Here is a 14,554-nt window from a genome sequence, read left to right as displayed (position 1 = left end):
GATTTTCTTTTCTATTCAGTCTGGTACATTTGTCTATTTTTGCATTAGTACTATGCTGTGTTAACTATTATAGTTTTTTTTTTTTAAGATTTTATTTATTTATTTGACAGAGAGAGATACAGCGAGAGAGGGAACACAAGCAGGGGGAGTGGGAGAGGGAGAAGCAGGCTCTCCGCCGAGCAGGGAGCCCAATGCGGGGCTCAATCCCAGGACCCTGGGATCATGACCTGAGCCAAAGGCAGACGCTTAACGACTGAGCCACCCAGGCGCCCCTAACTATGATAGTTTTGAAATAAATCTTGACATCTGGCAGTGTAAATCTTCCAGCTTTGTTCTTCTTCAGATTATCTTTGCTTTCCTTCACTTTTTGCATTTCCATATGCACTTTAATATCAGTTTATCGATTTTCACAAATAACTTTGCTTCATTTACATACTGTTTTATACTCTTTTATAACTCACTCTTTTCATTTACATCTTTCCATGTCAATAAATACATTTCTGTTATATATTTTTTAAAGATTTATTTATTCATTTGAAAGAGAGAGAAAGAGCATGCATGCGAGTTGGGGAAGGGGCAGAGGGAGAGAATTTCCAAGCTGACTCTGCACTGAGCACAGAGCCCAATGCAGAGCTCAGCCTCACAACCCATGAGATCATGACCTGAGCCAAAACCAGGAGTTGAAGGCTTACTGACTGACTACACCACCCAGGCACCCCAATTTCTGTTATATTTTTAATAATATGTTCTGTTGTTGATTCCAACCTTTTTTTCCCTTTACAAACAGCAATGTGATGAGCATCCTTAATTATTTTATTATCTTTTCTGAAAATATGTAATTCCTTGAGAAATTTCAAGCATTTATACATACCACAAATATTGAATGCCATTAAATTATGTGTTGTGGGAAAAACTAAGATGAATAAGGCTACAGCCCCTGGCCTCCAGCTGACAGTTTAGGATTATAAGACATAAACATTATTAACTACAGTTATGTGTAGCAGTGAGAGACAGTATAATAAGTGGTTAAAATCATGAACTGTGGAGCTAGAGTGCCTAAGTTTGGAAACCTGACACCTCCACTTGCTAGCTATATGACTCTAAACAGTTACTTTTCCTTTTTGTGTGTCAAGTTCCTTATCTGTTCTTTTTTTTAAAAAGTGGATAAAGTAACCTTCCTGAGGTGTTGGGAAGTTTAGAATAGATAATATAGGGGCACCTGGGTGGCTAAGTTGGTTAAGCATCTGATTTAGGCTCAGGTCATGATCTCAGGGTCCTGGGATCAAGCCCTGCCTCAGGCTCCACGCTCTCTCCTACTACCCCTCCCTCCGCTCATGCTCTCTCTCTCTCTCTCAAATAAAATCTTTAAAAAAGATAATATGTTAAGCACTTAGACCAATGTCTAACACAAGATGGGTCAATCAAGTGTTAGCTGTTATTATGATAACGATTATTTCTAGAAAAAAAAAAGCCATAAGTGGGTCCTGGAATAGATGTACAGATAGGCACTCTTTTTCTTGATCTGTGATGTTCTTTGTTTATCTTCATTCTAGAAAATCTGTAGTCTGTCTGAACAGTGTTTGGCTTATGGTAGGCACATACGAAAATTGAGTGAGTAAGTGGGGCACCTGGGTGGCTCAGTCGTTAAGCATCTGCCTTCGGCTCAGGTCATGATCCCAGGGTCCTGGGATCGAGCCCTGCATCAGGGTCCCTGCTCTGCAGGAGGCCTGCTTCTCCCTCTCCCACTCCCCCTGCTTGTGTTCCCTCTCTTGCTGTGTCTCTGTCAAATAAATAAATAAAATCTTTAAAAGAAAGAAAAAATTGAGTGAGTAAAAAAATGAATGAAAATGTGTTCTGGAGATACTGGTTTATGAATTGTGCTGATCTAATTTTCTGATTTCAGATTTGAAAGATTAGAAGTCTTAGCTGTATTTGCCTCCACAGTCTTGGCACAGTTGGGAGCCCTCTTTATATTAAAAGAAAGGTACGTTTGTCTACAATGTTCATGTCATTGTAAATTCCAGCTCTTCCACCTTCGGGGACATGAAAGAATCCATTGAGACACTGGATTGGTTTGAAGATGAAATCAAGATGAATGGTGCTGGAGTTTTGATAGTATGGCTTCCTCATGTTTCAGACTTTTCTCCCTTCTTTTATTACTTTATTTTGATGCTACTAAATCCTGGGCAGGTATGAAAGAAAGGGCTTCAGTCAGACATGTTTTAATGCTGAGTTACAAACCCACTGAAACAGGTTTTGTAGAGAAGATTGGTATTACATATTAAGGATAATTTGTAAGTCTCCTTGCCTGATCACTGCTAATAATCAACAGTTGGATATCATATTAAAAGATTTTGTTCAGGACTCCTGGCTTGCTCAGTCAGAAGAGCGTGCAACTCTTGATCTTGGGGTCTTGAGTTTGAGCCCCATGTTGGATATAGAAATTACTTAAATAAATTAATTAATTTAAAAAAATATTTTGTTCACTTATTGAATTAATTCTGTATTTAATAAGGCTTTTTAATTTCATAATTTGTAGAACTAATTTAGTACACTATTTCTTTCTTTTAGTGCAGAACGCTTTTTGGAGCAGCCTGAGATACACACGTGAGATTTTGCTTTTGACATAACATATAATTTACTATTATGTTTGATTCCCAGTTATTAAGTGGTATATTAGGAATAGTGGTTACTTTGGCCAATGTCAGAGTTCAGAGTGTGGCAATATACATTTCACTGATATTTCACAAACAAAATTCCCAAATCCCAAGACAACTTCTCACCCTTAATTATTCCCAAGCCCTTATGTTTTTATATTACATCAGAAGGCCTTTGTACTCTGGCTTTAGGTCCCTCATTATTTCCAGGCCTTGGTCAACACACTAAACTAGCCCCATTGATCTTCTATAATTTAAAATTTGATGCCCAAAATCTTTTAGTAGCACCTTTACAAAAGATAGAATTGTTATTATCTACTACATATAGTTGCCAAATATATGGACTTTACCTATTTTGATCAGTTTAATTCAGGATATTCTGACCTGTCTAGTATACTATAAACCAAACACTATTGCATTTATATGGATTTATAACAGCAGATACCTGTAAGAAGATACTGTTAATGCTAAGAGTCAGTTTTGGTCCTATGTAAGATGGAGCAGTAGACAGGCAATGGATTATGGAGCCTGAAAGCAAGTTCAGAGTGTGGCTCTGCAAATCCCAAACCACTGAAGCAGACCACTCTGCCTTCCCGTCTCTTTGTCTGCATGCTGAAATTGCATATTGGTATTACCAAGAAAAATATAATGGTGAATGTTATTATTCTTTCTAGGGGAAGATTATTAGTTGGTACTTTTGTGGCTCTTTCCTTCAACTTGTTCACGATGCTTTCTATTCGGAATAAACCTTTTGCTTATGTCTCTGAAGGTATGATTTTTATTTACCATTAATAAAAAATCCAGTTAATCTCTCATAAAAACAAGTCTTGTGTTTATTTCATTAACTCATAAATCAACAAAGAAGCTTATTCTGAAGAGAAGAGAGAACTCTCCTAGAGGTTCTCAGATCTTCTCTAATTAGAGAATTATAAAACAAAATCTAATTATTTCAAGCTTTAAAATAACATATTACTTAAAAACAGTCAGAACTGACTTACGTATTAAATTACATATGATGAAAAATTACATTTGCCAAATAACATGAATGGAATTTTAGATGTATAACCTACCTACAAAAAATCTATTGCAGGCATTTTAGAAGCATCATTATACTTCAAATAGTTCATGTGCTCTTTGCAAATAATTATATTCTGTTAGATAAGTTCCCAGGAACTTCTCTCTGTCAGTGGTGGATGGGCATATATTTGTAAAGTAGCATATATGTTTTGAAATACTCATTTATTTTCAAGCCTTTAAAAATTCAGACTGATACTTCACTTCAGTGGTGAAAATTATTGTCATTTGTCAGTCGTTTCCATGTTCTGGAATCCCACTAACTCACAAAGTGTTAATCATTAATTGTTGGAGAAGTGAGATAAAAACAAAAGTGGACTGTGTGCACAGACCCACACTTTGAAGCAAAGATAGGAGAGGGTCTTTTTAGGTCTCACTGACTTGAACACTAGGACAGTCAGGAGAAGAAAGCTCTCTGAATTGCCCATTCAAATTTAAACAACTTCATGAATATTATGAAGCATGAGTTGTATTTGTATGAATTAGAGTTTAAGAATTCCTGCATGAACTAGAAAATTAAATAGTGGTATTTGCAATGTCCAGAATTATTTTGAAAAAAATTATAAATTATTAAAATAATATAATGTTCACTCTAGAAATTTTAAGAAGGTATGTTTTAGAAATGATCAGGAAGATACAAGTTTTCCTTTTACAAATAATGCTACAATCTGCTTTTTTATATCAAGTGTTTTGTATGCATCCGAGTCTTCTTTAGGATAAATTCCCAGAGAAGAAATTGTAAATGGGTTGGAAATATAATATTTTTTAAGTCATTGATGTATATTGTGCCAGACTTATTTCCAGAAAGGTTATCTAGTTTGTATTTTCATTAGCTGGATATTAAAGTTCCCATAAGCATTAATATTTGTGACATTAGTTGAAATTTGAGTGGAAAATAATTCTGAGCACTTTCTGTCTGCCAGGCACTGTGCTAAATTCTTTATGTAGATTAACCCATTTAATTCTCCCTAAACCATATGAGGTAAATAATTTTATTATTCTTATTTTATGCCAAGGCACTGAGATATAAAATCACTTGCCCCAGGCGACACATCTAGCTAAGGTAGAGCTGGGTTTTAAGCCAGGTATTCTGGCATCAGAGTCTACTCTTAACTGCTCTACTATATGGCTTTTGTATAAAGCTTGCCAATCTTTTTTACATCATGTTACACATTAAAAAGTGATAATATTTCTGTAACCTTGAGATCAGTGTAAGAGGATGCTTGAGCCTGGAGACTACTGGTTCAGAGATAGTAACTGGCAGATGTTTGCATATAGCCAAATCCCCACTTGTCCTTTCTGAGAGCTGAGGGAATTAATTGGTTTGCCCATAGCCCATTCTCAGCACACTGGTTAGGAAGTTCTGCTTTACATTTAAAGAGCCTTTAAAACTTAAAATTAATAGTAACAGTGGCATATGTAAGCTCACTAATTCCTTCAGGTCAGTGATATAAATAGTTGAAACTGCTTTTCCTTTATTATCTTGAAGGCATAAAAGAGGGAAAAGGTCTAGATTTGAATAGCATGTCATTTTGTAAAATGTGATAGTCATGCCAAACTTATTTTTTTTTAATTAAGGAAATCAAGTATTTCTGGTAGTGCTTTATTTTTCTATATAAGTAATTTAAGTGTTTTCTTCTTAAAGCTGCTAGTACGAGTTGGCTTCAAGAGCATGTTGCAGATCTTAGTCGAAGGTAAGATCTTATGTATGGGGTTTCATGATATACATAATTTCGGAGGAATGCACAAGAAATCCATCTGTCATGGGAACTTACAGTATTCATTGCTGAAGTTACTACATGAATCTTACAGATCAGACTCTTCTTCTCCTTTTACTTTTTCTTAACTTTTAACTGATGATATAAGAAACCTTTATGAGTGAGAGAGCTTTGTTTCCAAATCCTCTTTGCTTTCTATAAAAGACATATGATGCTAAAATAACAAGTTATCGGGGTACGTGGGTGGCTCACTTGGTTAAGCGACTGCCTTCAGCTCGGGTCATGTTCCCAGGGTCCTGGGATTGAGCCCCACATCTGGCTCCTTGCTCAGCTGGGAGCCTGCTTCTCCCTCTCTACTTGCTACTCCGCCTGCTTGTGCTCTCTCTCTGTCAAATAAATAAATAAAAATTCTTTTAAAAATTAAAAAATTAAAAAAAAAAGTTACCTTTTACAAGATTTTCATCAATATTACATTGAGTTCTGCTAATGAATACTCTTTGTTTCTTCATAGCTTATGTGGAATTATTCCAGGACTTAGCAGTATCTTCCTTCCCCGAATGAATCCATTTGTTTTGATTGATCTTGCTGGAGCATTTGCTCTTTGTATTACATATATGCTAATTGAAATTAAGTAAGTATTTTTTATTGCTGTCAAGTGGTTTCCATTTTTGGGGGCCTGACTTTTAAAGGCATCTGTGGGATGGATAAGGATTAAGCTTAGAGCATGTTTGCTTATGGCCTGTGCAACTTTGGTCAAGTCTTATCCTTAAGTGTCTTCATCAGAAAAATTAAGGAGGTTGGATTCAATACATATTTTTTGTCATAGTCTATAATTCAGACTGGAAAACTGTTCAAATTCCCTACTGCTGACCTGGGGAGTGAAACAGAGATGTCAGTAAAAGAGAGATAAGCCATGGCTGCTGTTGCTGAGAGAAGGCAGAGGAAGTAGGTGTGAAATAATTTTTTTAAAGGCAAACCTTTTAGGAAATATACTTTATAGCTGCTTTAAGCTTAGCGTTTTATGACATACGATTCTTTCACTACCTACCCTTTAAACATTAGTGTTTACTAAGATCTGTCCTTAATTATTCTTTTTCCTCTTTTGCGTACTCCCCTGGGAGCTTACATTCAATTACTTGTTTTTATTTACCCCCTCTGGATTTCCCACGCCTTTATTTCTAGTCCAGATGTCTGTTGAATTCCAACAGGTGTATCTTCCTGACTTCTGTTCACGTCTCCAGCCGCTGAACCTATTTCTGCATCCCCAAAGCTGTTTGTTCTTGTATTTCCCATCTCAGGGGGTACTACTACCATCTCTTCTGTTGCACTGTTGTTTTGAATTGTGTTCAAACATACATAACATAAAACTAAAATTTTAACCAATTTTAAGCACACGTTCAGTGACGTTAAGTAACTTCACATCATTGTGTAACTATCACCATTGTCCACCTCCAGAACTTTTTTTATCTTCCCTACCTGAAACTCAGTACCCATTAAATAGTATCTCCCCCTCTTCCTTGCCCCAGCCTCTGGCAACCACTCTTCCTACTTTCTGTCCCTATGAATTTGACGAAGAAATTCCTATAAATGAAATCAGACAATATTTGTCCTTTTGTGCCTGGTTTATTTCACTAAGCATAATGTTTTCAAGATTCGTCCATGTTGTAATACATGTCAGAATTTTCTTCCTTTTTAAGGTTGAATAATATTCCATTGTACATATACAACACATTTTGCTGACTTATCCATTGATGGGTATTTGGATTTCCATCTTCTGGCCATTGTGAATAGTGCTGCTGTGAACATGAGTGTACAAGTATCTGTGTGAGTCCCTGCTTTCAGTTCTTGTGGGCATATACCCAGAAGTAGAATTGCTGGATTATATGATAATTCAGTGTTTAATTTTTTTTAGGAGCTCCAGTGCATTCTTAAATAAACTACTTCTCCCTCCTCCCCTCTTGCCCCTCCCAAAGCCAGTTCTAATTGGTCACCTAGTGTTGTGTTTGTTTTTTTTTAAGTTTTTATAGTCACCATGCTGTACATTGCATCCTCAGAACTTATGTATCTCATAACTGCAAGTTTATATCTTTTGACCAACTTCACCCATTTCTCCCCCCTCCTCACCCCCTGCATCTGACAGCCACCAAACTGTTCTGTTTCTTATGAGTTTTGATTTTTAGATGGCACATATAAGGGAGCTCGTAAGAGTATTCATCTTTCTCCATCATGTTATTGTAAATGGCATGCTTTCCTTCCTGTTTTGGCTGAATAATATTCCAGTGTGTGTATGTCTGTGGGTGTGTGTATCTCACACTTTTTATCCCTTCATCTGTCAGTGGATACTTTGGTTGTTTCCATGTCTTGGCTATTGTAAGTAACAGTCTTGTCAGCTAGTCTGATTGCATCTTTCTTTTTAATTTGTCTCCTCCTTCCCATTCCCCTTGCTGCTGCCGATATTGAGGCCTTATCATTTCCTTGGTCTAATTAGAATAGTCTTCTGGTCTTCTATCATTCTCACACATCTCTAGTTACCTTCCATTTTGCTACTAGCCTCATCATTCAAAATTGCAAGTCTGACCATAATATTTTCCTGTTTCAAAATCTTCCTCTTTGCCTATTTAAGAAAATAAAAGTTGTTAGCATGATAAAGCCCCTGCCACTCTTACTGACCATCCAGCCACGTGTACTTACCTGCTCATGGTTTCAGTGCTGTATCAGGACTTTCATGCCCTTGCGCATGCTGCTTTCCCTAACTGTGATATCTTCCTCCCATTGGCTCACTCATCTTGGAAGAGTCAGCTCAGATGTCACCTTTTTATATTGAGCCCTTCTGGATTATCCCTTCCTCAGGAGGCTTGTCTCTCACTCCTCTATGCATCCATGATACCCTGTAGGAATTCTCCTTTGTTCCCAAATTGATTTATTTTCTTTACATGGGTATCTCCTGCTATTTCAAAGGTAGGGACCATGTCTTACCTCATGTTTCTGTTCTCAGTGTGTGGGGAAAAAGTATAAAAAAAGAGGCATAAACAGCTTGTAAACATGGGCATTTTGGACTGTCTTCTTAATAGAACAGCCTGAACTGCTGATGAGTGTTGCACTTTAGTGGCCAGTGTTCCTCTAATGAACTCCTGTGGAATCTCACATTGTGTAATTCCTAGGGAATTTCAAAAATTCTTAGTAGTAATAATTGGAAAGGTGTTTACAGGAAAATTGCCAGAATCACTGATGAAGTACATTGGTCTTCTCTGTATCAGAAATTACTAGTTGAAGGTTTTTATTTGTTGCAACAAGTGAATATTTGTGAAATCTTTCTACCTGGCAAGTAGATTGAGAGTACATAGTGGGAAAATATTCACATTTTTTTCTTCAACATCTTAACATAATTATTTAACATACTGCTTAAAAAAATTATCATTTTCCACTAAACTTTGGCAAGAAAGGATTCTGAAAATGTTTTGTTGTTGTTTTTTGTTTGTTTGGTTGGTTTTTTTTCTTTTTTTTTTTTGGAGACACTCCCGTTACCAGTAGTGGCCAGTATTGATAGAACAGTCCTGTTGTTTTAGATAATTAATTTTTTGGAAGATTGAATTGCAAGTAGCCCAGTGAGGCATACATTTAAGATTTAGAATTGTTTTTTCCTTTTAGTAATTTTTTTGCTGTAGACACTGCTTCTGCCATAGCCATTGCTCTGATGACGTTTGGCACTATGTATCCCATGAGCGTGTACAGTGGCAAAGTATTACTGCAGGTAAGGGTCTTCTTCCAATACACATGCTTAATATTAGCCATGGTTTTCTACCAGATTATAAAATTATATGTACTCTTCTACCAGATTGTGAAATTTTTAGCAACTGGAAGTTCCCATCAGAAATGAAGTTAAACAGTAGTCTCTGAAGTCTGTATATAGTAAGAAGCAGATGAAATTCTGTTGGCCCATGAAATAGGCACAGATCTTCTCATATTTATAATATAAGACAAAATCATAAGCTAAAAATATCTTGCTTTTAATGTTTCAAGTGAAAACAGTGTTAATTAGTTTAACAGTGTTACTTAGAAATTTTTTTGCATATTGATTTTCCCCCAATAAATGTGCTTTGTCTATTTTGTAATCTGGTTGTGAATTGTTTTCTTATTTCCTGTCCTTGAATTAGTGAGACTTTTAAATTTCAAACTTAAAATTAAAAATGACAAATTACTATGTATTTCAACAGTAGGATAACACCTGTAGATAAGCACCTGAATACAAACGTAGCTTCCCAGGGATGAATGTGTTTGTAAACACTGCTTTTCCTTCTGTCTTACCCTCATGCCTTTTCTAAAACTTAGGGGTACTAGCTGCAGCTCCAGAAGCAGTAATAACAGTAAGATAATAATTGCATAGTGCTATGCCATATACAGAAGATTTTTAGTTGGTGGTTCGATTCTTCAAGGGTTCTTTGGGTCTAGAGATAATGCTGCTTTGTGAGATGAAAAGTAATATGGGCTGATCCTTGATATTGCCCCACTAGCGGAGCCAACTGAAACCTCTCTTCCCTAAATCGTGATAGGGCACATGTTCTACAAAGCCAAGTCTGGTATAAGCCAACCTGTTAGTGTTAGGACCACTACGCAAAAAAAAATTTTTTATCTCCCTGGGTTATTCATATTTTATTTTATTTTTTCTCCAGACAACACCACCCCATGTTATTGGTCAGTTGGACAAACTTATCAGAGAGGTAAGGAGGAATAGTAAATAAAATAATTTTAATTTATAATTAGAGGATGGAAAGAGTGGGTGCAAGTAATATTTTATTCAGCCCTACCTAGATTTTATTTTAGGAGAGTTTGTGTTGTTTATAATAACACAGTAGGAGATACAACACAGTGACAGAAGTACAAAAATTTGAGGAATTGCTCAGTCTGGAAGCTTGAAGTAAGTGTGGAAGGCAAGGTCATGGTCTAGAGACCATACTACTAGCTATGTAAATGCTACGGTTTTTATGAGTCTGTATTCAAACCCAGGATTTTGATTAAGTCAGAGGCCACTTACATATTGATTGATTGCTTCACCATGTAACATACTGATCTGTGAGTTTAGATTTTGTTTTTTATAAATATCCACCTCTTTACTAATGAAGGAATAGATAATCAAATTACTTGGATTGAGAGTATTTCAAACTATTGGCTGTTGGTATCACAAAGGACACTTTTACCAACAGAGCTGGCTGCTTTCTCCGCTAGTGAGCCTCTGTCATTGTACCAGTGGGCCATACACGATATATCTGGTCTTGGAATTTCCTTTTGGCCCACATTCAAATAACAGCCTGTGTTGTGCAGAAACTTGGTAAAAGGGAATACAGAGAAAGCAATGACAGAGGAGACCCCTCAAAAGGGAGAAAAATCTTAATACCACAAGTGCTGGATATAAATATATGACATATTGACAAAATGAAAAGGACCATACACTGCTGAACAAGGTGGTGCTGGGGGTAGGTGGTAAAGACCTGATTTTGAAGGGATTGGGCCAGACAAGAAACCGAATACAAGGTCTTGGCTCACTACCGAACAAGTAGAAATGATGTCTTGAGTGGTCTGGGACTTCTCTTGGCTAATGAGTGTCCTAATGCAGGGTTTGGCCATGTCATTTCTAAGCTTAGATCAAGTCCATAATGTGACTGTGTTGGATATGTCAAATACAAACCCTATTTCTTTGTTTTTGATTAGGTATCTACCCTGGATGGAGTTTTAGAAGTTCGAAATGAGCATTTTTGGACCCTAGGTTTTGGCTCACTGGTATGTTTTCCATATTAATTTAGATAATTTACAACATAGTTTATAGTTTTTAAAACTAAAAAAAAGCATTTCTTTAAATTTTTTATAGAGTCTTTGATTACCATTTCTGTTCAGTAGAGTCTAAAATGTAGATGGATTCGGTAACTTAATTGAGATTAATTGAAGGATATTTTTCTTTTTTTTTTTCCTTTCAAACTGCTGTTAATGATCTTAATACTGGGTTGTCCAGATAAGACAAATTTATAGTCACACATTTCTGAATATGAAAATATCCAAAAAGTAAATAGTACAATTTTTTTTTAATTGCAGTTCTGCTTTTGGAGATTTTGCTGAATATGTTCAAGAGTTACAATAACACAACTTGCTCCAGCATAAAATTCCATATTTTTTATATTAACCTTAAAAATAAAACCAGTTATTTTACTAGCAAAAATGGGTTTATTTGGGAATAGCAGAGAATTGCAATTTGGGACAAGCAAGCTACAGCAAAACCATAGGCAAGTCTGGAGAACAAAAGAGGGGAATGCTTTTTTATAAAGGAAAGGGGGAAGTGGAAAGGACTGTTACAACTGAAAAATCCAGTGGAGGAAACGGGGAGTTCGAGTGTAGTGGCTCTCATTGCTGAGCTGTGACAGTCTCTAATTGGCTGGGCTGTTGTGGGGGAAGAAGGAAAGTCTCCTTTCTCCTGCTGATGTGATAAAAGAAGTAGCTAAAGTAGTATGGACTCGACCTCTCTTCCTGTTGAGTGTGCAGTTGACTAGGGGCAGTAGGGCCTCAAAGGCCCTCCCTTGGCCTCCCGACTCCCATTTTAGTAAGGTTTCCTTTTATTAATTTTCACAAATCCACTTTGGACCTATTACCAGAGAGACTGTTATGGCATGGTTTCATTCCTGTGTCAGGAATGATGAGGAAAACACAGAAAAGTACTCAGAAAAAAACTTTTTTTAATCACCATAATCCTTTCATGTAGAGAAACCTGCCATGACATTTTCTTATTTATACTCATATATTTACTCTCCTTAGAAAATGAGATCATGCTGTTTATAATTTGCTCTTTTCACATAGTATATCATGAATAGTTTTTCTATGTCACTAAATATTACTGTTCTGGTCAGTTTTTTTTTCTCTTAAATGTGACTTGAGTTTTGCCTAAATGCCCAAAGGTTTTTGTTTTGTTTTTTTTTTAGTCCGTAATTTCATTAGACTATGTCTTGGTGTTGGTCTTTCTGGGTTAGTTACTCCAGGTATGCAGTATATTCTTTCAATAATTTTATTTCAAAAAAAAAAAATTAACTTTCAGGGAAGTTTTCTTTAATTATTAATATTTATTTTGTTCTCTTTCTTTATTGTCTTCTCTGGGAACTCCTATTATAAGCATGTTGGATCTTTGCCTTTCTTTCATATTTGTTACTTTCTTTCAGTTTCTTACTCTTCATTTCCTTTGATTTTTAAAACTTTCCTTCTCTTCACCTTTTATTTCTCTTATAGTAGACCTGTATGTTTATTTGCTTTTGTATTCCTTCTAGTTTGGTCTTCATTTCTGAAGTGATTGTTTTTTCTTATATTTCTCACTGTCATCTCATTTCTGAGGTTTTCTTTATTTTTTTTTTTAAGTAGGTGCCACGCTCAGAGTGGAGCCCAATGCAGGGCTTGAACTCACGACCCTGAGATCAAGACCTGAACTGAAATCAAGAGTTGTATGCTTAACTGACTGAGCTACCCAGGCACACTCATTTCTGAGGTCTTCTAGTGCTGATTTATGTTATTCTCGTTTCATGTCTTTCAGCTTGTTTTGAAAAAGTAGGTTATAGTTCTTACTCATTTTGTAGGTAAATCTTTCTGGCGATCTTTTATAATCTGTTCTCTTTTTTTCTTATACTAACTTTGTGTGTGATTTGGATTCAGTTCTTTTCTGTTGCTCCTTTTTATGCAAAATTGTATTCCTGAACTTTATTTTTTTATTTAAATTCAATTAGCCAACATATACTACATCATTAGTTTAAGATGTAGTGTTCAGTGATTCCCCAGTTGCATATAACACCCAGTGCTCATCACCACACATGCCCTCCTCAATGTCCATCACCTAGTTACCCCATCCCCCCACCCACCTCCCCTTTCTGCAACCCTCAGTTTGTTTCCCAGAGTCAAGAGTCTCTCATGGTTTGTCTCCCTCTCTGATTTCTTCCTGTTCAGCTTTCCCTCCCTTCCCCTATGATCCTCTGAGCTATTTCTTATGTTCCACGTATGAGTGAAACCATATGATGATTGTCTTTCTCTGACTGACTTATTTCACTTAGCATAGTACCCTCCATTCCATCCATGTCAATGTAAATGGTAGGTATTCATCCTTTCTGATGGCTGAACTTTAAAATAAGGAGTGGTTTAGGGTAGTGTGTTTGAATTTATGGTTCTAAAGCTCCCTCTTCTGATGAGTCTGTGGAGTGAAAATACTTTCTCCTGGTTCTTTTCCTCCCATTTGTATTTGAACTTCTTTATCTTTTGTTTCTACTGTGTTGCTTAGTTTGGATTCTTTATCTTTTGTTTCTGCTGTGTTGCTCAATTTGGGTTCATAGACTCAGACACAATTGTTCTTAACGTGGTGCTTTATAATGGAAGGGAGCTTTGCTTGGTTACTTTGGGGGGCTCACAGGGCTTAGGCTGCTCCATCTCTTCTTATTGCAGACTCAGTGTACTCATCCACTATTGAAACGTGTAGAACCCCTCCCAGCTTCCCAGCTACCTTTCTCAAATTTGTTGTCCTGGATTTCCATTAAGTACAGGTTAGCTGCTTTGAGGTTTTTAGGTCAGTTGGATATCCTGTCTCTTCCTCCTCCACAGATGCTGATACCTTGCAGGTCTTACACCTTGTGATTAGGGTTCCTTAGGGAACCATGTTATCTAGTTTTTTTATAGATGTTGTCCATAGGTTTTTGGACTTAATATCTTAGTTTCTCTGTTTTTCTGGAGATATTTGGGGCATTTCAAAAAAGTGCCACTACCACTGCTATCTTTCAGGAATCCCAAAATAATTTTTAATGGCTGCAATTTTACATTATATGAATATGCCATCATTTATTTAATCAGTCCCCAATGGACAAAATGGTATTCCATTTTTCCCGTATAAAAATTGCTGGGATGGGGCGCTTGGGTTGCTCAGTCATTAAGGGTCTACCTTCAGCTCAGGTCATGGTCCCAGGGTCCTGGGATCGAGCCCCGTGTTGGGCTCCCAGCTCAGCGGGAAGCCTGCTTCTCCCTCTCCCACTCCCCCTGCTTGTGTTCCCTCTCTCGCTGTGTCTCTCTCTGTCAAATAAATAAATAAAATTTTTTTTT

General features: G+C 36.6%; 1 protein-coding gene across 4 annotated transcripts in view; it reads left to right on the top strand.

Annotated features, from left to right (window-relative positions):
* Nucleotides 1-12,474, top strand: part of LOC102733642 (zinc transporter 6) — a 31,145-nt gene extending 18,671 nt beyond the window's left edge. For 2 of the 4 annotated variants that reach the window (XM_081796962.1, XM_081796965.1), the window contains exons 6-14: nucleotides 1,904-1,984; nucleotides 2,572-2,607; nucleotides 3,332-3,426; nucleotides 5,377-5,425; nucleotides 5,961-6,080; nucleotides 9,098-9,200; nucleotides 10,120-10,167; nucleotides 11,156-11,224; nucleotides 12,412-12,474. In XM_081796962.1, coding sequence (XP_081653088.1) covers nucleotides 1,904-1,984; nucleotides 2,572-2,607; nucleotides 3,332-3,426; nucleotides 5,377-5,425; nucleotides 5,961-6,080; nucleotides 9,098-9,200; nucleotides 10,120-10,167; nucleotides 11,156-11,224; nucleotides 12,412-12,459 — 649 coding nt within the window. In that variant the 3' untranslated portion in view covers nucleotides 12,460-12,474. Of the gene's footprint in view, nucleotides 1-1,903; nucleotides 1,985-2,571; nucleotides 2,608-3,331; nucleotides 3,427-5,376; nucleotides 5,426-5,960; nucleotides 6,081-9,097; nucleotides 9,201-10,119; nucleotides 10,168-11,155; nucleotides 11,225-11,533; nucleotides 12,159-12,411 lie in introns of those variants that run through there. The other 2 variants (XM_081796963.1, XM_081796964.1) reach the window with 2 other exon arrangements.
* The last annotated feature ends 2,080 nt before the right edge of the window (nucleotides 12,475-14,554 follow it).

This window comes from Leptonychotes weddellii, chromosome 10 (genome assembly GCF_054177405.1).
Source record: "Leptonychotes weddellii isolate Sample4059 chromosome 10, ASM5417740v2, whole genome shotgun sequence".
Classification (NCBI taxonomy): Eukaryota; Metazoa; Chordata; class Mammalia; order Carnivora; family Phocidae; genus Leptonychotes; species Leptonychotes weddellii.
The sequence above is the reverse complement of the archived record's forward strand: the minus strand, read 5'-3'. Positions and strand labels throughout refer to the sequence as shown.